The 24372-nt window shown below is 40.7% G+C and overlaps 1 protein-coding gene and 1 pseudogene across 2 annotated transcripts in view; both read left to right on the forward strand.

Annotated features, from left to right (window-relative positions):
* Positions 1-7475: 7475 nt before the first annotated feature.
* WDR11 (WD repeat domain 11) overlaps positions 7476-24372 on the forward strand; it is a 53144-nt gene continuing 36247 nt past the window's right edge. For both annotated transcript variants that reach the window (XM_066238419.1, XM_066238420.1), the window contains exons 1-9: positions 7476-7613; positions 8513-8624; positions 12927-13080; positions 14319-14492; positions 15984-16170; positions 19120-19285; positions 19714-19828; positions 20657-20852; positions 21127-21230. In XM_066238419.1, the coding sequence (XP_066094516.1) occupies positions 7528-7613; positions 8513-8624; positions 12927-13080; positions 14319-14492; positions 15984-16170; positions 19120-19285; positions 19714-19828; positions 20657-20852; positions 21127-21230 (1294 nt within the window). In that variant the 5' untranslated portion in view covers positions 7476-7527. The remainder of the gene's footprint in view (positions 7614-8512; positions 8625-12926; positions 13081-14318; positions 14493-15983; positions 16171-19119; positions 19286-19713; positions 19829-20656; positions 20853-21126; positions 21231-24372) is intronic.
* On the forward strand, positions 15403-15582 carry LOC136311294 (small nucleolar RNA U3; annotated as a pseudogene).

Consider the following 24372-nt stretch of genomic DNA (forward strand, 5'->3'; position numbering starts at 1 on the left):
TTGGGAGCCCCTGTGGTTTTAAAAGCATAAAGGAAATTTTTTTACTGCACTTGACATGCTCTGTTTTAGAAAAATAGGTACTGTTCAGGGACGGACAATTTCCCCTCAGTTTAAACATTGATGTTGTGTTATTATCACTTCCTTAAATCACTAATGTTCGTGTTAAGATACCTACTATCTCCTGTTGTAGATTAATGAGCCCTAATGCAAATTATCCAATACCCATAAAACCCTGACAGGAACATATTATTGTGTAAAGACTGTGCGTATGGGCTAAATTGAGCAGAGAAACGATGGATGCCTCAATCATAGACACCATAAATGTCTTCAATAACAGCAGCTCTGCCTACCCTCTGCCCTGGCTTTCAGCAGTAAGGCAACTTCTCCTTCCTGAGCCCCAGCAAGTGCTCAGCGAGGAAACGCAAGATGCAAGACACAAAATAAGAACATTGTAATTTAATACCACTGCCATTTTACTGGGTGGCAAGTGATGTTTGGAACTAAAATGCTTTTTTTTTTTTTTTTGTATTTTTTTGAAGTGAGAAGCAGGGAGGCAGAGAGACAGACTCCCACATGCACCTGACCAGGATCCACCTAGCAAGCCCACTAGGGGGCGATGCTCTGCCCATCTGGGGCATTGCTCATTGCAACCAGAGCCATTCTAGCACCTGAGGCAGAGGCCACGGAGCCATCCTCAGCGCCCGGGCCAACTTTGCTCCATGGAGACTTGGCTGCGGGAGGGGAAGAGAGAGAGAGAGAGAGAGAGAGAGAGAGAGAGAAAGGAGAGGGGGAAGGGTAGAGAAACAGATGGGTGCTTCTCCTGTGTGTCCTGGCCGGGAATCAAACCCAAGACTTCCACATGGCGGGCCAATGCTCTACTGCTGAGCCAACCTGCTAGGGCCTAAAATACTTTTTATATTCATTTTTGTATTTGTAATTATATGTACATATATAAATGATATATATTATATATAATCTGAAGAATGAATTTCCATTTGCTGTACTGTTTCTCAATGAAGAGCTTCGTTATTCAGCTCACCAAGTTGAACAGATGCCCCTTTCTACGGTTATGCAAGAATCCTAGTGGTTTTCCCTTTTAAAATATTTAAAAGTGACTATTTCACTTGAAAGTGAAATGTAAGCCTGATTCCTACAGGGAATTAACTCTTATAACCAGTACATTCTGACACAAGGAAGATTAATGACCCTTCTCCTTCTCAACTTTCTATGGCAATCCTTCATGCAAATGAGACAGATGTGAGGAACTTGGCACACAGCAGAGCCAGGTATGACTTCCTTGATTAATTTGGCTGGAAACCCCTTGGCATTAACTTCACCCCCAAAAGAGCATTCTTTAGAGATAGGAGCCAAATTCCCAGTAATCAGCTTGTTTGAAGAGGACCGACTACCACCTAGATCTGTTCTTTGTTGTTGTTTGGTTGTTGTTTTTTATTTAGAAAATGTAACCGAGATCTGTTTTGAGGTGGATGTGTGGGTGTAGCAGCTGCCTCTGACCACCTGGAGCAGCCTCCCAGGTGTGGGACTGAACAGCTTGCAATGGACCAGGAAAGGCAAGGGGAGGCTGGGAAGCCCAGGCTGCCTGCAGGGTCCATGTAGGTAGTGAGTGTAGATTTTGAGAGACAGCTTCTGCTGCACCCGAGGCCGCCATAGGAGAGCCCCCGGTGGGAACAGGAGTAGAGCAATGAGGGAGCAGGATGAGAGGGAAGGAGGATGACGCTTCCTAAGCCTGGTGCCTGGCTCAGCTTTGGATTTGGGGTTACCTGGGGACTTCAGAAAGGGCTCCTTTTCTTCAGCTTCTGCAGCTGACACCTGGCCTTGAGTCAGATGCGCTATTGCTAATTCAGATCGTTGTGCTGTCCAATGGTAGACTAGCAGGCAAGCAATGAAAGGCATGCTTTCATTGTATGAAAGCGGCATCCAGTGGGCAGTGCATTTTATTCCATTAAAAATGTTCAATTTCTGTATTTAAAAAAAATTCACAAAATAAAGGGGAGAATAAATTAGGAAAATATTTGCATATATTTATGACTGATTATTGAGAGGGAGAGAGGAGAGTAAAAATAGTTGTGTTGTGACCTCAATTTATAAAAAATAAGAGAGATGCATTTTTAAAAGGAAGACAGTCTTGCCTGACCAGGCAGTGGCGCAGTGGATAGAGCGTCAGACTGGGATGTGGAGGACCCAGGTTCGAGACCCTGAGGTTGCCAGCTTGAGCACGGGCTCATCTGGCTTGAGCAAAAAGCTCACCAGCTTGGACCCAAGGTCGCTGGCTCAAGCAAGGTGTTAGTCTGCTGAAGGCCCACGGTCAATGCACATATGAGAAAGCAATCAATGAACAACTAAAGTGTCACAACGAAAAACTAATGATTGATGCTTCTCATCTCTCTCCCTTCCTGTCTGTCTGTCCCTATCTATCCCTCTCTCTGACTCTCTCTCTGTCACTTGAAAAAAAAAAAAGAAAGTCAGTCTTTGAAAAGAAGCCAGTCTTACCAGTCATTATATAATTACATTTTGTGGTATTTATGATTTTGTGAAACTTCCATATTTTCTGCAATAAGCATTTATTTATTTTGTAATTTAACTCTCACTCCTGTGTAGAGATAACTTAACAGAATTAAAACCAACTGTAAGCACAAAGAAATTTACTGTAGCTTTATCTTTGTTATTTTAAAAAACTGAGGAACTTAAATATCAGGCAATAGTGGAATAGCTAAATAAGTTATTGTACATTCTCTCTACCAAATATTGTGAAATCGCTCAAATGATAATTATGATGACTATATAAATATTATAAATGATTGTGATAGAATGTTCAAAGAAGAAATGAACAAGATATGTGGATATTATCAACTATGTAAAACATCTTCATTTGATAAGAACTGGGAGAAATGTGTAAATATAAAAATAATTAGCCTGACCAGGCAGTGGTGCAGTGGTTGCAGGGGCCTCAAACTCGCAGCCCGCCGAACAATTTTGTGCGGCCCGCAGACTAATCCACGAACTACAGTTTCTGGTCGTTTTGTGACACTGAAAAGTGTTGCGTAACAGTTGCCTTTTGTAGACCTAGTGCGGCCCGCCGAATGGCTGTGATCTTGCTCTGCGGCCCACATGCTGAGTTGAGTTTGAGACCCCTGGGTTAGAGTGTTGGCCTGAGATGCAGAAGGTCCAGGTTTGAAACTCCAAGGTCGCTGGCTTGAGCACAGGCTCACCAGCTTGAGCAGTTGCCAACTGGACTGTGGATCATAGACATGACCCCATGGTGACTAGCTTAAGCCCAAGGTCATTGGCTTAAGCAAGAGGTCACTGGTTCAGTGGAGACCCCTGCCCCTGTCAATAGCAATCAATGAACAACTAAGGTGCCACAACTATGAGTTGATGGTTCTCATCTCTCTCCCTTCCTGTTTGTCTGTCTGCCTGCCTGCCTCTCTCTCTTTCTCACACACACACTAAAAGAAAAACAATTACATTAGCAAATGAAGAGTATGGATATATATATATTTTAAATCTTTTATTGTTTTTCATATTTTAAAAAAGTAAAATGAGATGGCCTGACAAGCACTATTCGCACAGGTCAGGGCCCAGTGCTCCCTGCTCTGTCTCATGCTGGTGCCTGGGCCTCTGCATTCAATGTGTCCACACTCAAGCCTTGTCACAGGGCAGCTCTGAATTACACATCAGTGATTTTGAAATATGTCTTAAATTGCCAGTCAGTCATCTACCCTGGGTAGAAACACAAGTATAACACTCAGAGATTCAAAGTAACAGAGGCAAGTTGGCCCACTAGAGAGCAATGCTCTGTCCATCTGGGGCTTTGCTCTGTTGCAGTTGGAGCCATTCTAGTGCCTGAGGTGGAGGCCATGGAGCCCTCCTCAGCACCCCAGCCTACTTTGCTCCAATGGAGTCTTGTATGCGAGAAGGGAAGAGACAGCGAGAAAGGAGAGAAGAGAGAGAGAAGGGTGGAGAAGCAGATGGGCGCTTCTCCTGAGTGCCCTGGATGGGAATTGAACCCAGGATTGCCACATGCTAGGCTGATGCTCTACCACTGAGCCAACCAGCCAGGGCCTAGAACGTTTCTTTTTGAAGTGATGAAATATTCTAAAATTGTGGTGATGGTTGCAAAGCTCTGTGAATATGCTAAAACCAACCAAATTATGTACTTAAATTAAATGTCTTGGTTATATGGTCTCTAAATTATAGATATGCAGTTTTTGTAAATCCCATGTTTCCCAGGCAACTGGTCTGCAGTGTTGATTCTGACATGGAGGGCAGTGTGTTGTTGTCAATAGTTTTGTCATCTATAGCAGCGATTTTCAACCGGTGTGCTGCAAGAATGTTTAAAACATGCAATACCTGACTATTTAATCTGGGGCACTAACTTCTTTTCCCTTAGAGTGTCAAATAAAAAAATGACAATAACCAACACAACAATAGCCATCTGGTGAATGAATCATAATTATACCTATTTTTTTTGTCATATGGGCAAAAAATATACTTTTTGATGTATCACAGAATTTTAGTAATTAGTTATGTGTGCCATGATATGAAAAAGGTTGAAAATTGATGATCTATAGGACTCTTGTTATAATGGAACCTTATGACTTTGAGTCAATTACATGAGATGATGTCCATAAAGGGTTCATTGCAGCACTTGGCCTTGACGAGGGCTTGTTGTAAGTTACCAACTTCATCAACTATATTCTCAGCATCTCCATCCATGCTCAAACCTACTTACTGGTGCTCTCTCTGGTGTAACCTGAAAAAGCTTACTGATGAAGTATGGTAATTTATTTATTAATATATTATTTCTGTCTTCATCCTTTTCCTCCACTTTCCCCCACCCAAGCAGAATAGGAATCAGAAATATCCCCATTATATTCTCCCCTCCACTGATTTTAAAAGAGAAAAAAAGTTGTCCTAGTTTAAGGATGCAAATGGCATAGCATTGGAAGGATACTCCGAGCCCATTGGGCATGGGGTGAAATGGTAGTTTTTTAGATGTCGGAGCATTTGGTTCTTTCCAATCAAAGAGAGTCATTGTCCAGTGTGTTCAATATTCTGTATTCCACATGGTCCACAACAGATGCTTCAGAGAAGACCATACAATCCATCCACATACTTAATTCATATTCTTGTACCATGGGAGACATACTGCTGTCCCAATCCCAACTAGTCATCCATCCTTGCCTTGAATATGAAACATCCATGTCCTCCTGGTAGCTTACAGATCTAAACTAAGTGACCCCTCTTCTTCCAGGAGGGTCACCTTCTGTCCTTCTGCTTCTGGGAGCCCCTGCAATGACTCCTCATTGTGCCTGGTGGACTTTATGCTTATGGCCATTTAAAACTCCTACACCATCAATCATTTAATCATTTATTGAGGACCAGAAAGGGTGGTAGATATTAGGGACAAAGGAAGTTTGGTTTTATTATTATTATTATTCTGACAGAGGTTCTAAGCCTCCTACAGTATTTATTCTCCTATATTAAAGTTGCGTAAAAATGTGTAGGTCTCCCCTGCTAGGCAGGCATATCTTCAAATAACAATAATGCAAATATTGAAATAGCACAGAACAGCACAGAAGAGTGATTTCTTAAAGGTTATACTACATGACACTTCCACTTACATCTGATTGGTCAGAATTTAGTCTCATGGTCTGATCTAGTTGGGAGGGAAGCTGGGATATGGATTTATTTAACAGAGTGACAATGTGCCCCAATACAATTGTGGTTATGTTCTGATGAAAGAAGGGGAGAATGAATTTTGGGAGCCAATCAGCAATCTTTGTCACAAGAGGCATCAAAGAACTTTACTAAGGGCGTATTGAATTTAGATCTACGGTTATGAGCAGCTCTGGCGGCCCCAAAAGCATCGTAGGGAAGGATATGGTGCAGGGAAGGTCGGACAGCAAGGGCAAGAAAGCAGCCACACTGTAGTTGCCAGAGAACAACAGAGAGCCAAAACACGTCCATTGGATGTCACAACTAAGTGGGTATTGCAGGTGACCTTTGAGAAAGCTCTTTTATAAGTGATAAAGTGGACACTGTAAGGTCGGTGGATAATTGGGAAAGGTCAGACCCGGGAACTTTGGCTAGGACCGCCCACAACCAAGCGAGCCAAAAGAAACTTCCCAGGAGCCCTTTGGAAAAAAGCAACCGTCTGCCAGCTAGTGAGATTTCACCACTGTCATATTAGCTCGACCACCCTAGGGACCCTTTAAATATCTCCCACGGGTCACCACTTGCGACTTCCTTGGCCTCCATCTTTCCTCGGGGTCAGGGAACCTCCTCAGACGGGATGTGCACTCTGTACTCAATAAAGCCTTTTACTATTCCACACTTCGTGGCTCTGGCCCCTTCCTTCCTTCTTGGCGGGGAAAAATACCTTACAGACACAAAGATCTGGGATGACAAAATTACCAGTATTTTGTCCCTTTTGTTGATCAAGGAACTAAATGTGTTAGAGAAAAATAGATATCTGCAAAAATCAGTTGGAAAGTGCTTGTAGCAAAGGGTAGGAATCGCAGAGAACAGGGGAGGTTGAGTCTGACTAGGAGAGCCGCAGAGGAGAAACTGCAAATTGTAGATGACAATAGGCAGACAAACCGGCACATGGCCTCAAGAAAAACATTCCCCAAGCAGTTCCAATACCAGACATGGAGTGTTCTCCACTGCAGGGAAAACAGCTGTGGTTATGCTTGCTTGCCTGTTTCCCGGCTGCAAGCACTTTGCAAGATTAGTGCGGGAGCACGTGGCAGAAAGCCACCTGTGTGTAGCCCATACTACCAGATAGGTTGCTTTTAATGCTGCTGCCAGGGTCGATTTTCCCGTTTGCTTGGCCACCACGCGGAGAAGCGGGTCTCCAAGAATCCAATAAACTGCAATGGCCCAACGCCCTTTGGTTCCGCGGTTCTTCTGTGGTGTGCCGCAGTCCAACACGAACCTGCCTGGCCTCCACCACCCGCATTACAACCATACTTGGAAATCTTCCTATTAGAGCCGTGAATCTCATTCACTCTCTCCATTTCATCCACTTATTTCCATTCATGCATTGACTCTATAAACTGCGTGTGAGCGGAGACTGTCTTCACCAAGGCAACACCGGCGCATGCAACAGGGCCTGGCGTTGGTGATTGCCCTAAGTTAACTGACCAGAGGCAGAAAGGCTAAATCGGACTTTCTAGCTCTTCTTTCACCATTTCCAGCAAGGTACAGAGGCCTACGAAGTCTCCATCTGAAAAAACAAAAAACAAAAACCAGACTTGACAGAAGGAGGCGCAACACTTCCTCCAAGGTACAGCCCAGGCTTATGCACAGCGGCGGAACCTGGAAGAAAGCGGAACCAGGAGTGGCGGAACAAGGTCAGGGAAATCAAGAATGAAACCTACGTTCGGGCGGAACTAAACGGCGGCGCGGGTGGTTCCACCCGGACTACATTTGGAACGGAAGTGCCCGAGGCCACCGCTTCCGGAACGCCGGTGGGCTCCGAGATCTTGGTGGACTGCCGTGATGTTTCCTTTCACGGTGAATTTCAAGGTGTCGGCCCGCACCCTCACCGGAGCCCTCAACGCCCACAACAAGGCGGCAGTGGACTGGTGAGGGCGCCGGGTGTCGAGGCGGCCGGGCTTGGCCAAAAGTGTGTGAAGGGAAGGGGAAGTCTGTGAAAGGAACAAGAGCTTGCCCCGACTGATTAGTTTGGCCTCGCCAGGACTGGGTGCCGCCTTCCTATGCTAGAGATTTTCTTTTAAATGCTGGATTTTTGTTGTTGCTGTAAAAGGAGTAAATGCCCCGTGTGGGAACTTACCGTGTGCATTTTTGCCCTCTTCCCTGGGTCTTTGTTTCTCGCTGCTCTTTCTCCCGCACCTTCAAACATCCATTTCGCTCCCTACCTCTCCTGCGGTTTCCTTCCTCCACGCCCAGTGCCCCCGACCACTGTCTTCCTAGTGCTGCCCTCTTCTTCAGTTATCCCCGACCCTTCCCTTCCTTCACCCAGCGATGCGCCCTCCTGTCCTAGGCACCTGCTCTCACCTGTCCTTCGCTTCACGTTTACCTTTTTACTGGAAAATAACACTGTAGCTCTGAAAATCAGTAAGTAGACTAATATAAAGCCAAAGTCTAGATAGAGCGGAGGCTGCTGGACATTTTGATCCCAGCATTTGGGAGGCGCTCAGGGTTCGAAGTGGAGTAAGACAAGCAGGATGTCCTCAAAGACAACTAGAGGCGTGGGGTAGCTTTCTACTTTCTCACTGGCTCCATATGCAAATCTCTTAGAACCTTTCTTACCCCAATGAAAACCAAATTTCATTAAGCATTTTTGAGCTTAGCTGAACCTTTTATTTAAATGAGGTCATGTAAAAGGCCGACCTTTGGGCTTCAATAATAATTTTACTAATGGTATTACTTATTAGTTAGACTTATCATTTTTCTAGGATGTCTTTTGGCAAGAGGCCTCTTGCTTTGTTTTACTTAAATTTTAACGTTACTGTTTTGTTAGGGGCTGGCAAGGTCTCATTGCTTATGGATGTCATTCGCTGGTGGTAGTGATTGATTCCAATACTGCCCAAACGCTTCAAGTTTTAGAAAAACACAAAGCTGATGTTGTCAAGGTAAGTCAGATTCCACTTGGGTCCTGTAACATATTGTCTGTTCTGAAGTTTTTAATGTTAGGATCTCAGTAAGTTGTATGTATAAATGTTGAATGATTTTCCTATTTAATAATCTGTTTGGGGTTAACCTAGTATATATTTCCATGCATTTGGTTTAATGTCGATCCAGGGTGAGTTATTAAATGCTAGTTCTTAGGTCACTTTAAAGCTGATGGAAAATACCATTTCTGCCATTTGGTGGACAATGCACTCATTATTAGTTTTGAGCACTTAGCATGTGCTAAGGAGAGAAGAAGGCAAGCCCTCTCGCAGTTCATGGTCTAGTAAGGAAGGATGAAAACACACATACAGTGTGACAAGTGAGACTTGGGTAGTATGCTGTGGGAAGACATGTTACCTAGTTGTAGGGAACTGGGGAGGATCACTGAAGTCCTCATTTTAGGGACCAGTAAACTGAGGGAGGAGCAATTCAGGAAAAAAGAAGAATATACCCAGGGAAACCACTTGCGAAGGGTCACTAAAACATGGGATACACACATAGGGGTGATGGAGGGGGCGGCCAGACATTCACCTGCCCTGCAAGTGTCATAAGATCATGAAAAAAAATCGGATTTCTAAGTAGGAGGCTGATATGATCATATTTGCATTTTAGAAAGACTTCCTCTGGCAGGAGAGGAGGGTCTGTTGGAGAAAGGCAAGACGAGGCAGTGAGATGAGACTTTTGCAGCAATTTCAGCAGAAAATTCTAAGGGCCTGAAAGAAAGCTGAGGCAAGAAGGAGTCTTGTTTAGGAGCTGATTAAGAGGTAAACTTGATAGTTTTATTAGAGTAACCAACTTTAAGGGAGGGTCAGACTAGAATGATTCCAAAGTTCCTGAGTGACCAGATGACAGCCTTACAATAAGCTGAGTTTGTGGGAAGTCAGTGGGTTTAAAGTTGCAACACCCAAAATTTGCACCGCCTCAGGCAATTGCCTTATGGTCATCTGAAATTTTTGGAGAGAGTGGAGGTAGAGATTCAAGGTCTTTTATTTATTTATTTGATAGCAGCTTTGAGATACTCTGATCATAAAGTTCACCAATGTAAAGTGTAGCATTCTGTGGTTTTTAGTACAGTCACAGAGTTGGGCAGCCATGACCACAATCTCCTAACTCCAAAAAGAAACCCTGTAGCCATTAACGGTCACCCCCCCCCCCACCTTTTCCCATCCCCCTCATCCTAAGGCGATCACTAATCTTTCTATCCTGTAGATCAGGGGTCTTAAACTCGTGGCCCGTGGGCTGCGAGTTTGAGACCCCTGCTGTAGATGCACCTACTCTGGACATTTCGTGTAAATAAAATCTGTCCAGTTCTTTCACCTGGCATAATATTTTCAAGATTCATGCATGTTGTATCAGTGTTAGTACTTTGTTACTTTTTTTTATTGAATAATGTGCCACTTTATGGATAAACCACGTTTATGTATTGATGGGCTTTTTGGGTATTATGAGTAATGCTGTTATGAACATTTCTGTCCTTTTTTGTGTGTGTGAACCTGTGTTTTCATTTCTCTCGAATATATGCCTAGTAATAGAATTACTGATTCCTATGGTAACTGGTATATTTAACTTTTGAGGAACTGCCAGACTTTTCCAGAGAGGCTGCGCTGTTTTACATTCCTATTAGCTGTGTGTGAAGATTCTGATTTGTCTATACCCTCACCAACACTTGTTAATATCTATCCTTGAACTATAGTCATCCTAGTGGCTTTGGAGTGGTTCTTGTTGTGGTTTTTGTTTGCATTTTACTGATGGCTAATGATACTGAGCATCTGTTCATGTGCTCATTCGTCATTTGTATATGTTTTTGAGAAATGTCTTGTTAGTCCTTCACCCGTTTTTAAATTGTATTGTCTTATTATTGAGTTGTAAGAGTTCATGTTTTCTAGATACAAGTTCCTTATCAAATGTATGGTTGGAAGATATTTTCTTTCATTCTGTCAGTTGTCTTTCACTTTTTTGCCTATGTCCTATTGGAGCACAAAAGTTTTTAATTTTGTTATAGTTCATTTTATCTAGTTTTTTTGCTTTGTTTAAGAAACCATTGCTTTTTTCAGTGTCAGAAAGGTTTACACCTTTGTTTTCTTCTAAGAATTTTATAGTTTTAGCTCTTACATTAAGGTTCTTGATCCATTTTGAGGAAATTTTTTAATATATATAATGTGAGCTAGGAAAAAATACTATTGATTTTTGTATGTTGACCTGTGTCCTGAGATCTTGTTAAACTCATTAGCTATAGTGGATTGGGGAGGAATTTTTCATATAAAATCATGTGATCTGCCAGTAACAGTTTAGTTTTTCATTGATAATGTGTCCTTTCTTTTGCCATACTGCATTGTCTGGGCCTCTACAAAGGTGATAGGAGTGGTGAGCGGATGTTTTGTCCTGTTCCTGAGCCTAGCAGGAAACACGCAGCTTTTCCCTGTTAAGTCTGATGTTAGGTATAGGCGGTTTGATTGTTTGTTTGTGAAAAATATCTTTTATATACTCTCTCTCCTTTTCTCTCTCCCCCTTCTTCCCGCCCTCTGCCCCTCCCTCCTGTCTTTTTGGCATTTCTGCAGTTTTCATTTGTGTAGATCTAAGTTTCAGCCTGTTACTATATTCCCGCTGCCTGAAAAAGATGCTTCAAGTTCTTGAGGTATTATATCTAATATTGGTTGATTCTCTCAGTTTTTATTTGCCTGAGGATGTATGTCACCAGCTGTTTTCCTGTAGTACTTGAAAGGCATTACTCCACTGTCCTCCTGGTCGTGTAGTTTCTGATGAGGACCTCTTTGTTTCTCTGCGGTGTGTCTTTAGTCATCTGGCTGCCTGCAAGACTCTCCTTATCCTTGGGTTTCACAATTTGACTATGATGTGTCTAGGTGATTTAAAATACACACACACACACACACACACACTGCTTGGAATTTGTCTAGATGGAATTCAAGTGCTACATGTATATGTACGTATCAACCTTCTTGACGTTGGAGAAAGCAGTGTCTTTTTTTAATTATTATTACAGAGAGAGGGATAGATAGGGACAGACAGATAGGAATGAAGAAAGATGAGAAGCATCAATCATCAGTTTTTCGTTGCGACACCTTAGTTCATTGATTGCTTTCTCATATGTGCCTTGACTGCGGGCCTTCAGCAGACTAAGTAACCCCTTGCTCGAACCAGTGACCTTGGGTCCACGCTGGTGAGCTTTGCTCAAACCAGATGAGTCCGCGCTCAAGCTGGCGACCTCAGGGTCTCAAACCTGGGTCCGCATCCTAGTCCGACGCTCTATCCACTATGCCACCGTCTGGTCAGGCAGCAGTTTCTTGAGTAAAGCAGAAAAAGAAAAAATAAATTGGACTACGTCAAAATGTAAAACTGTGCTTCACAGGATACCACGAGCAAAGTGGACGATTGGGAATTGCAGTGTAAACACGGTTCTCCCCTGTGGAGCTAGTTTATAGTTCATGAGTTGGTGATAGGTTAAAACAAACTAAATAAAAGAATTACGAATTGGCATGTGGTAAATGCTCTGAAGAAAACAAGCAAGATACTGAGCTAGAGGAGAGGGGGCGGGTTGTGGCCCGGGAAAGCCGCGGCTCAGAATGAGGGCGGTTTCATTCCTGACTGTCTGAATTTGATGTCAGGATGAATCTGATTTGCACTGGAAATTTTAAGGTCTTTATTTTGAAAATTCTGTTCTCACAATATTGCTAGAAGTATAAAAAGCCTATGTTTTGTTTTAGAAAAAAACACCTGTTAACATTTCCCCCCATTTTATGAAAGAGGGACAGCCAGAGTTGTTTTATTTTTCTCTGCCAGGTTATTACATCTCTAAGTCTCCTTTTAATTAGGAGACTAGAGAACGGAAAAGCATTCTACTTAGCAATTTGGGGCTTTAGCTGTTCTGTCGCAATTAGGTTTCATGATTGTAACATTTGATAATTAGAATGCCCAAATGGCGTACCAGTGATTATTAGCATTTTATGATAAGCTGTTTTACCTGAAGTTCCCAGAATACTAAGGCTATGCATCATTTTTCATATTTTAAAGGCAGGAACATGGTGATGTTTTCAAAAATATTTTAGTTGCAACCTTAAAAATATCATAAATAATAAAAATGTCTAACTTTCAAGATGGAAACCAGGTTCCTGTTTAATCTTTCTAAATATTTTTGTAATACAGGTGTTGAATATAGTGTGGGTTTGGGTGGATGCTCTTTGAAAATTATGTTTAAGTTCATCCAGTACAAGTATTTACTTATTTTTATTTCTTTTTGATACTAGGTTAAGTGGGCCAGAGAAAATTATCACCATAACATCGGCTCGCCGTATTCCTTGCGCCTCGCTTCTGCTGATGTCAGTGGAAAGATCATTGTCTGGGATGTGGCAGCAGGCGTGGCTCAGTGTGAGATCCAGGAACACGCCAAGCCTATTCAGGGTGAGGAAAGTCTGTGCTCTGTCAGGTGTTTATATTTATCCACTTCCCTTCAGCGTGGTTTTTTTCCATTCATTCCATTTCGTCACTTCCCCCACTTAAGTAAGTGGATTATGTTTAGTGTATTCTACCAGTCTTGAAGCTAGTTTTTTTTTATCCTTATCAGGGTACTTCTGGACATATTTCCTCAAATCTCAGCTGGTTTTGGTTTTAGTAAAATGCATTAATTTCAACATCAGTCTCAGTCAAGCTTGGTGAGAAAAGTCAACCTGCTGTAAACAACCTTGTAAATGAAGATATAGTTTAAGTAAACTTGGCCAAACTGCTATTTTGTATTAGCCCTCATCACTTACTTTCTATTAATGGAGGTGATCAAAATTTTATTTTCATTTTTGTATAGATCATTTGTTTGCTTGTTTGTTGATTGATCTAAAACCAATACACTATTCTTTGGATTCAAGGCTTTGACTAAGTGGCTGTTTTGAATGAATAAATTTTTAAAATGACTGTTTAAAGATATTTATTGAGTACGTTTGTGCTACATACTGAACTAGATCTTTATCCTATTTATTTTTGTGAAAAATAACTCAAACTGCTAAGTTCTATTGAGAAATTCCACAAAAACATGAGAGTCTGACGTTAATGATAATGCCTGGGACAGTCTAAGTATCGATTGCTGCAAAGAGCCTTATATTTTCTTTAAAGTAATATTTTAGATTCCTTGAAAATTTTGATCTTGAGATTCTAATGTCCACACAGTTCGTTTTTTTTTCCCCCATTTTTTATTTTTTTGTGTGTGACAGAGAGAGACAGAGATGGACAGACAGACAGGAAGGGAGAGAGATGAGAAGCATCAATTCTTCGTTGCAGCACCTTAGTTGTTCATTGATTGCTTTCTCATATGTGCCTTGATCAGGAGGCTACAGCAGACCGAGTGACCCCTGGCTTGAGCCAGTGATCTTGGGCTCAAGCCAGTGACCTTGGGGTCTTGAACCTGGGTTCTCCGCATCCTAGTCTGATGCTCTGTCCACTGTGCCACCGCCTGGTCAGGCCACACAGCTCATTTTTATGTAAAAGAACCTTTCCTCTGTAGTCTTGACACATATACATACACACTGGTGGCAGAGGGAAAGTTAAGAGTTTAAGGATTAGTAAAAAGAAAGATCTGAATATCAAGGCCATGTTATCCAGGTCTTTCTGAAGGACGATGTCTGAGTTTCGCCTCTGTCTGGTCTTGGCAGATGTTCAGTGGTTATGGAGTCAGGATGCTTCCCGGGATTTGCTGCTTGCCATCCACCCGCCAAATTACATAGCGCTCTGGAACGCAGACACGGGCACCAAACTGTGGAAGAAGAGCTATGCCGATAATATCCTGTCTTTTTCTTTTGACCCTTTTGATCCTTCACATTTGACTTGTGAGTAATAGTTTTGTGTGGCAAGTGAGTTGAGGTATTTATTTATAATACCATTAATGCTATTCGCATAAGTTACACACACGTCGTGTATCTGAAATGTTAAAACAACTGAGCGGAGTGGAGAGGCACATCTCTAAGGTCCTATTCAGCCCCTGCAGCTCCTAATACAGCTACTAAATCATAGCGCATAGCACGGGCAAGGATTTTGATACTTAGAAATTTGAATCAGCAAGTTTGACCTTCCCGGTGTGGAACCTGTGAGTAGAATTAGATTAGCCGGGAGAGAGAGTTGCTGTGCCGTTCTAACTCAAACTTCATTAACTTTGTTTCTCTGGAACAAAGGACCTAAGTTAAAGGCTTCATTTAATCTGCCAGACTCAGTTCTTCCTTTAAAAAGCCAGCTGTCGTAATTCATGCCGTGTGTGTTGAGTGCCATAACCAGATGCGTGTGGGGAACAGAAGAGCCAAGGGGAGTTTTCCTTGCAGAGCTTTTTTTGTGCCAATGTGCTTTAGACCCTTTACTGAGCTCCTCATCCAAACTAGGTTTGTTTTTAGGCAGACATTTTTAGGACTAAATTATTTAGAAAATGGTTTATTCGATTATCCAACAGATATTTCTTGAGCTGTTACTATATGTCAGGCCTTTTCTGGGACCTAGAACATGTCGGTGGAACATGACAAGAATTCCTGCCCTCGTCACGTTTGCATTCTAGTGAGAGGGTCAGAGCCTAGACTCGGAGCATAAGGAGTTAATAAAGGCTAGTATAGTAAGAGGTTGTTAGTAGCATGACAAAAGGAAGACAGGGTAAAGGGAATGGGAGAATGGGGTGCGGGAGAGTGAGCGGGTTGTTGTGTTAGGTCGTGGACCTCTGTTGGCACTCTGCCTTTACTCTAGATACAATGAGGAGGAAAGACTGTACTTTCAGGGATCATTTCTATAGTTTGTTACTAGAGAAGAAGACACTTTATACATCCCACGGTTCAACCTGGTGCTCCAGAAGAAAGAGGAAATGTATTTAAACTGAGTAGCTCATGATGATCATAAAAAATTTGTACCATCAAATCAAATATTTGAACTTAGCTGAATGAGCTATGCAGAGCCTCTGTGTAATATATGGGGGTTTTCTTCTGTAGATTTTATATTCAAAAGAGCGTTTAGATTTTGAAGTTAGGGGATATAACAAGGGAAGGTTTTTATTGAAAATCTGTGCACTGAATTATTTGGAAGAACAAACATTTGTTCTTTCTGCCAGTAACCTTCTGGTATATTTTAATACAAAACATGAATTTAGAATGCTGATAGTGGGGCCTCTGACAAATTATAATGGACCACTGTTTCACTTCAACTGGAAGAACATTTCTGCTCTGTGGTGATTACACAACACTTCCCATTCTATGTTATTAACATTATCATTACCTTGCTCTCAGAATTGGAAACACTGTGCTAAACGTGATTGACCTTGAATCAGCGGTCTGCTTCTCTATGTCTAGTGCTCGCCAGCGAGGGCATTGTGTTCATCTCAGACTTCTCCCCGTCCAAGCCTCCGGCAGGCCCTGGGAAAAAAGTCTACATCTCCAGCCCACACTCGAGCCCAGCTCATAACAAGCTGGCTGCAGCCACGGGGGCTAAGAAGGCTCTTCATAAAGTCAAAATCTTGATCACTCAGGAGAAACCTAGGTCAGTTACAGTGTAAAACTAGCAACAACATTCGCCTGTTTATCATTTGTTCTTGCAAAAGTCAATTTTGAACCGTATTAAGATTGATTTTCTTCTTCATCCCTTCCTTTCATTTCCACTTATGAACTTACAAAAGGAAAATATTTTTTGTCTCCTTTCCTAAGAGGAGACTTGGCATTTAACGCGGCTCCTTTCTTTCCACTAATGGAGCCAGATTCCACCCACTGATATTTTACAGATTAAAATTTTGACTTCCAATTTTTACTTTTGAAAATATGAGATGAATATTCTAATATCGTGGGTATTGAATATATTTGAAATTTGAAGATAAAATCTGAATTTTCATTTTAAATACATTTTTCTGACTTCTATCCCATTAGCTGTAAAATATGGGTATTTTTCTTTTGCATATAAAGATGTTCTCATCCTGGTTAAGGGCCAGGATTCTAGAGGAGATTATAGATATATGACTCTGAAGATTGTTTAATTTTGCTCAAATTTCTCTCTCCCAGTCTCTAAAATTGTGTTTAAAAGGAGTTCACAGGGTTGCTGTAAGGATTAATACACACAATAACTTAATAATTAACATAGTGGCTGATACTTAGCATTAGTTTGGTAAAAGCTAGCTATTATTGTTCATGTCAGAAATTGCAACTGAATATTTATTTTAAGTAACTGATTTTATGAATTAGAAATACAGTGTGTCCATAAAAGCATGGTGCACTTTTGACCGGTCACAGGAAAGCAACAAAAGATGATAGAAGTATGAAATCTACACCAAATAAAAGGAAAACTCTCCCAGTTTCATACCTATTCAGTGCAGATCGATGTGGGCTCACGCACAGATTTTTTAGGGTTCCTTAGGTAGCTATCCCGTATAGCCTCTACAGACTCATCACTGACTAATGGCCTACCAGAACAGGGTTTCTCCACCAAACTGCCAGTTTCCTTCAACTGCTTATCCCACCGAGTAATGTTATTCCTATGTGGTGGCACTTCGTTATAAACGCACCAATATTCACGTTGCACTTTGGTCACAGATTCAAATTTATCGAGCCACAGAACACACTGAACTTTCCTCTGTACTGTCCACATCTCGACTGGCATGGCGGTGTGCTGCTCCGCTGTCTACATGGTGTTGCGTCATCATCTGCACATGCGCACATGCTGCCACATCATTCTACAGAAACTGGGAGGGTTTTCCTTTTATTTGGTGCAGATTTCACATTTCTATCGTCTTTTGTTGTTTTCCTGTGACCGGGTCAAAAGTGCACCATGACTTTACGGACACACTGTAGATTTCTGTCTTTTTACTAAAGTTATTCTTATATTTTTATTTTTCTGGTAGTTTTTTTGGCATTTGTTTTAAAAGAGTCTCATGTTTAATATGCTAATATTATTCTATCTAGACTTTGTGGGTAATCACCTGAAAAATATATGGTAAAATACAAGTTGCTCTACAAATACCTTTTGAATTTATATGCAAATATAATTTTTTACATGTTAAACCGTAGGCTGGTTAAGTTTACTCATTTATTCTTCACCCTGTGCCAAAATAATTTAAGATTGCTCCTTAAGTATCTTTAGAGAACTTTCCATTTATTCTTTTATTCTGTCTCAAATAAATTATTGTGTAATCAGAGTGGTTTTATACGTTGTGATATGTTGCATTTTATGTCATCTGAATCATATGTTCATCCTGAGTTTTAGGGAAATGAGTTCTTTTTCCCTTCAATTAGAAGTGCTCTGGGTGTTTTCACATACATTATTACATATACTCTTACTACAGTCCTGTGTAGTAGCACTGTTCCCATTTTATAAATTCAGAAATTGTGTCTCCCATGGTTTTGAATGTTACTCAGCTCATTGAAACAAGAAATGGCAGAGCCAGATTCTGATGCAGTCCATATCCCTCTCTCTAGTCCTCTAATCTTTATTTTAAATTTCAGAACCTTTTAATAACATTATGTAAAAATTAGAACACAACTGTATGTCTATTCCTATTGAAATATATTTTCTATAAGAAGGTTTTGTTGACATATACGTAATAATCACAAATTACTAAAATTATTTTTGAGACTTTTATAATCTTTGTATAATTTTATATATTATTTACACAGAAGAAAGTTCTGTTAGTAAAATACACTTTGTTTCAGCAAGATTTAGGACAGCGTAAATTAGGAAGGAAAGCAGAGTAGAGGAAGGACTTGTCCATTTCACAGATGACCCCTGCGCCAGTGGCCCTAATCACCCTGTCAGTTTTATTCCTGAGTCTTGATTTCAGCAATCTGGTTAGTACTTCTAATTGTAAACTAAAACTACTATCTTATGAATGCCTAATATATCATAGACTTTTCAGATCATCTTATAGACTTAATATTACTACTTTAAACACATCTCAACCTATGTGGTATTATTGTCATAATTTGGATTGTGGCCCATTAAGTTTTAGGTACTAGCCCTGTTGATCATTCCATGAACAATTGAACATTCTCATTGATAGTTTTTATGTGAAAAGTACAAAATTCAAGCCCTGGCCAGTTGGCTCAGTGTGGATGTCCCAGGTTTGATTCCCGGCCAAGGCACACAGGAGAAGTACCCATCTGCTTCTCTACCCTTCCCCCTCTCCTTTCTCTCTCTCTCTTCCCTTCCCGCAGCCAAGGCTCCATTGGAGCAAAGTTGGCCCCAGGCGCTGAGGATGGCTCCATGGCCTCCGCCTCAGGCACTAGAATGGCTCTGGTTGCAACGGAGCAACGCCCCCTAGTGGGCATGGTGGGTGTATCCCAGTCGGGCGCATGCAGGAATCTGTCTCTCTACCTCCCCGCTTCTCACTTCAGAAATATACCCCCCAAAAAAGTTCAAAATTCAATTCTTTATTAGCTTTTTCTGATAGGAATAAAGTCTTGGACTCATATCTGAATGCCTAAAGTAAACGTTTGCTTTTTTCAGTGCTGAATTCATGACACTCAATGATTGCCTTCAGTTGTCATATCTGCCTTCCAAAAGGAATCACATGTTGTTACTCTATCCTCGAGAGATTTTAATCCTTGACCTTGAGGTGAATCAAACAGTGGGTGTGATTGCAATAGAACGAACAGGAGTTCCATTTCTGCAGGTATCAACAGTTCATAAATTACCTCTCTTGATGTTGATTGTGAATGTTCTATAGAGAAAAACCAGAATCATAAAAGTTCTTCATTAGGCTTTCTCTTTTCTATTTATTTAAAAATTAACAGTGTTATGTTACATTTCCTTTTTTTTTCCCACTTTTGATTGGTTTGATTTACCCTAGAAAGTCGACTGATCTGCAAATATTTATTGAACTATTTAAGTTACATGGATAAAGACACATTTTTTATGATTATAAATGGATTTTTTAAAATGTTCATTTAGTTTTAAAACTTCAGGATTACGTGGTATATTTTTATTTCTCTGTTTTGTTTTGTTTTTTTTGCCAATACTCTCTAAATAAGATTATGAGTTTCAGAGCATATACTCTTTAATCTATTGTGTTTTAAAAATAAATGGATCATTTATTTAAAGGTAATACCCTGCTTTCAACGTGATGGCTTATTTTGCCTGCATGAAAACGGTTGTATAACTTTACGTGTTCGGAGATCTTACAATAGTATTTTCACCAATTCAAATGAGGAACCAGGTAAGTTGATATCTCACAATAATTTTAATCATATTTTCTTCAGTATTATTTTATAAAGCAAGTAACAGCCAAATCATAGAGTTCATGGTAATCCTGGCCTTGAGAAAGAATATGGTTGTACTATGGGGCATGAAAATGAAACACAAGGCCAAGAGTAATCTCTTGGTGTTACAGTAGTGCCTGTCTAGTGTACAATAAAGAAAGTAATATTTTGTAATTCCTTCTTGATCGTTTCCAGAGGCCAAGTAGATATTATCTTTTGTGAATTTTTTCTTTAGTACAAGCCCAACCTTGTATATGTACGTTTGTTATTGCACTGCTTTGACTTTTCCTCCGCTTTAGGACATGGGTGAAGAAGTCTCCGGGCCATTCAGTTGTCAGTTTCAGTCTTAACCTGGGGAATAGAAATCATGTTTTGTGAAATAATGGACTACATAATATTGAAAGTGACTTTAACATCTTTTGTAAAGTACAATTATTTTTAGGCTTATAGACCACTGTAAATTACGATGGTCTAAAGTGCACTTTATTATTTCATATGTCACTGTTCAAAGCATTTTCATTTAGAAGTATTTAAAAACAAGCTATCATGATTTATAGATATTTTGGAAATTAAACTTGGTGTATATAATCATTAAGGTAATTAGTTATCTTTATATTCTGAATAAATTAGTAATAATCATAGGGAAGCCATTTTTGACAAGTTTTCCATTAGTGAAGGAATGATAACCTTTTTAGTTGAGGTTTTATTCAGAGAAGAAGAAATACTAGTGGTAGTGACATGGATGCTTTCTGATGTTGAAAAGAAAACAATGTTGTGGTGTTAAGATCCAGATCCTGTCCAGGAGCTGACCTATGATTTACGAAGCCAGTGTGATGCGATCAGGGTGACCAAAACTGTCCGTCCCTTCAGTATGGTGTGTTGTCCGGTCAATGAGAACGCGGCCGCGCTCATCGTGAGTGACGGGAGGGTCATGATATGGGAGCTGAAGTCCGCCGTTTGCAATCGGAACTCACGGAGCAGGTAAACAAAGCACTGGGCTCGTCTCTTTGTGTTCTGTGTTTTTAAAAGTTACCAGAATCATAAAAAAATAGAAGGGACCTTTTAAAATAATAAAAATATTTTAAAATGGACACTTCGATTAATAGGGAATTATGTAAACCTGCTAGAGCTATTTTAGCTATGGGTAAGAAAAAGAGGTGGAATGCCGTGATCTGCAATTAGTAGTTTGTTACAATCACTATCATATGATGCACAGTGTAAGTGTGTAAAATCTGTAATTATTATGTCTTTGCAGTAGCTCTGGTGTGTCACCTCTGTATTCACCAGTGTCCTTCTGTGGGATTCCTGTGGGCGCGCTGCAGAACAAGCTCCCAGACCTCTCCCTGGACAACATGATCGGTGAGCTTTGCTTCCTTCTCTGGCTTTCGTGTTAGGTATTCTTTTTGAAGGGCAAAATGAATAGTCGCTGATTTGCAATTATTATAAAGTCAAAGTTAATACCCGAGAAACTAAAATTTAGAGAGCAGAGTCTCATACATTCTAGAAATGCAGTAAATATTTATTGAGGAGTAATAAAGTAACTGAGCAGAATTAGAAAAAATTATACCTTTTCAATGTACATATACCTTTTTTTCTTTACATGTTGGTGATTCTTACTTTCAACAAATTTTTTTTTTTTTCTGTATTTTTCTGAAGCTGGAAACGGGGAGAGACAGTCAGACAGACTCCCGCATGCGCCCGACCGGGATCCACCCGGCACGCCCACCAGGGGCGATGCTCTGCCCACCAGGGGGCGATGCTCTGCCCCTCCGGGGCGTCGCTCTGCCACGACCAGAGCCACTCTAGTGCCTGGGGCAGAGGCCAAGGAGCCATCCCCAGCACCTGGGCCATCTTTGCTCCAATGGAGCCTTGGCTGCGGGAGGGGAAGAGAGAGACAGAGAGGAAGGAGGGGGGGGTGGAGAAGCAAATGGGCATGTCTCCTGTGTGCCCTGGCTGGGAATCAAACCCGGGTCCCCCTCACGCCAGGCCGACACTCTACCACTGAGCCAACCGGCCAGGGCACTTTCAACAAATATTTATTTGAAGTTGAAATACTGCTTCCAACTTATTATTTATTTATTTGTACTTTTCTGAAGTTGGAAACAGGGAGGCAGTCAGACTCCCGCATGCGCCGACCGGGATCCACCCAGCATGCCCACCAAGGGGCAATGCTCTGCCCACCTGGGGCTTCGCTCTGCTGCAACCAGAGCCATTCCAGTGCCTGAGGCAGAGGCCACAGAGCCATCCTCAGCACCCGGGCCAACTCTGCTCCAATGGAGCCCTGGCTGCGGGAGAAGAAGCGAGAAACAGAGAGGAAGGAGAGGGGGAGGGGTGGAGAAGCAGATGGGGGCTTCTCCTGTGTGCCCTGGCCTGGAATCGAACCTGGGACTTCTTCACGCCAGGCTGACACTCTACCACTGAGACAACTGGCCAGGGCTAACAACTTATTTAATTATTATAGGGCTAGTATATATTAAAGGAAGAATGAAGATTTGTGATTTCAAATGTTCTACAACTAGAAATTATAAATATGCCAAGCCATGTTGATGCTTAATTCTTTTAAAATTGTGGCTGTTGTTTATAAAGGATTTTCTGTGTCATTATTTGTTCTTCTATAACTTAATTGAAAATTGATATTACTTAGTAGGTTGTTTTGTTTAAATGCTTGATAGGTGATCTGCAAGAAAGAGCATTACTTTATTAATATTTTTAATTAGAGATGACATTTATGAGGTGCCTATTACTATGGTAAGTGCTGTGCTAAATGCTCTGTATATTACCCTGAACAATCCTGCAAGGTTGGTAATATTATTTCCACTTGATGTGGAAACTGAGACCCAGAGAGATTTAAAACTCTTGCTCAGAAGCACACACTCAGTAAGTGGAAAAGCCAAAACGTGACCCTGTTCACCTTGGACTGGAGCCTGCCCCGTGGCCATGGCCTCCAGTCCAGGCTGCTCCACTGTGATCTTAGGCGGGACCTGACCTTACAGGACTCCTTATGATTCCTGTAAGTTGTAAAGTCTTTGTGCTCGATGACACTAACTTCTGTATTTAAAATTCTTTACCTTCCAGACATAAATCCATATTAGGAAGTTTAGATACATACTTGTTTTGCAAAATGCATTTTATCAGTAACACAATTTTCTTAGTTAATTGCCCTTGTCTGCACTTGATAAAAACATTAAATTGAAAAGAATTATAAACACACACATGCACAGAACTAATCAGTTAAATGAAAGATCTTGAAATTTTATGCTGTTTAAGTATCTAAGTGTTATAAATTACATTTTTTAAGAGACAAGGATAGATTGCATGACAGTTCTTGGCAGTGTAGTTCATTTAAAAGTATTAAATAAAGCTTTGTTACTGGAAAACATTTTAATTAAAACTTTTAATTAAACTTAATTTGAAATTCACTGTGTACTTAGTGATAATTGAAAGCAATTCAGCTAAATACAGAGGCCTGATTTATATTCATTGGGTAAAGGCTGATGCTTGTTAAGGCCTGACCTGCCCTACCTTGTGAATTGCCTCTGTGGAAGATGCTGGAACAGAAATATGAGTTCTCAGGAGCCGACCTCAAGATACTGAGGGTTGGTAAACATGTACCCACCTGTTGAACTTTCCATCCCTTTACACCCCGTCTTTTGTAATCAAAGATTGATATTAATTATAGGAGTGATCCTAAGAGGTCATATTATTTGCATTAAATTGATGGCCATTCTTTTTTGTGTATCTTCTGGATTTTGAAATAACGTTATTATTAAAATAACTTTATGGCCTCAAAAGATTGAGTCCCATTACCCACTCTTAGTAATTATTTACATTTTTTCCTTTCACAGTTTATATTGTGTGTATATACATAAGTACACTCATGTATTCTTTATTATGTATTTTTGACAGTGTAATCCCAGTGGTCAGTGGTGACTTAGAAAGAAAAGTTGTTTACCCTTGTTAGTAAGTGGTACTGATTTTGTTGTACTATTGATATTCACATTTTGTTACACTGGTTTTTATTGTAGCCATACTTTTAGTTTGAGATTGATAACCTAAGTATGAATATTATATCTGGAAGTTACTGCATTTAATATTTAACTCTCGATAGTTATAGGTTATATGCAATATATATTATTTTACATATAGTGTATTTAATTATAAAGCTTAAATTTTGTGATTGTATGGAAAGAGTAAGATTTGTTATTAGAAAGAGTTCTTGAATCTGTTGTTTGTGATTACTGATTTTCTGTGCACTTTTAGAAGTGCATTGATTGAAATTAACCCTTTAGAAAGTGCTACAAGGTTTCACTCTACGTAAGCTGTCCTCTCACCCAAGTCTCTTGACTTGCATTTGGTGCCCTAATACCAGGAGTTCTGGCTGAAACAGTGTTCTTAGAAGACAGAGAGGAGCAGTTCTGGATAGGGATACTCGGGAGTGCTGTACCCTTTGAGCTGTCAGCCGATGCAGTCAGTCCCGTAGCCAGGTACAGCGCCGTTGTGT

Source organism: Saccopteryx bilineata, chromosome 7, assembly GCF_036850765.1.
Source record: "Saccopteryx bilineata isolate mSacBil1 chromosome 7, mSacBil1_pri_phased_curated, whole genome shotgun sequence".
Classification (NCBI taxonomy): domain Eukaryota; kingdom Metazoa; phylum Chordata; class Mammalia; order Chiroptera; family Emballonuridae; genus Saccopteryx; species Saccopteryx bilineata.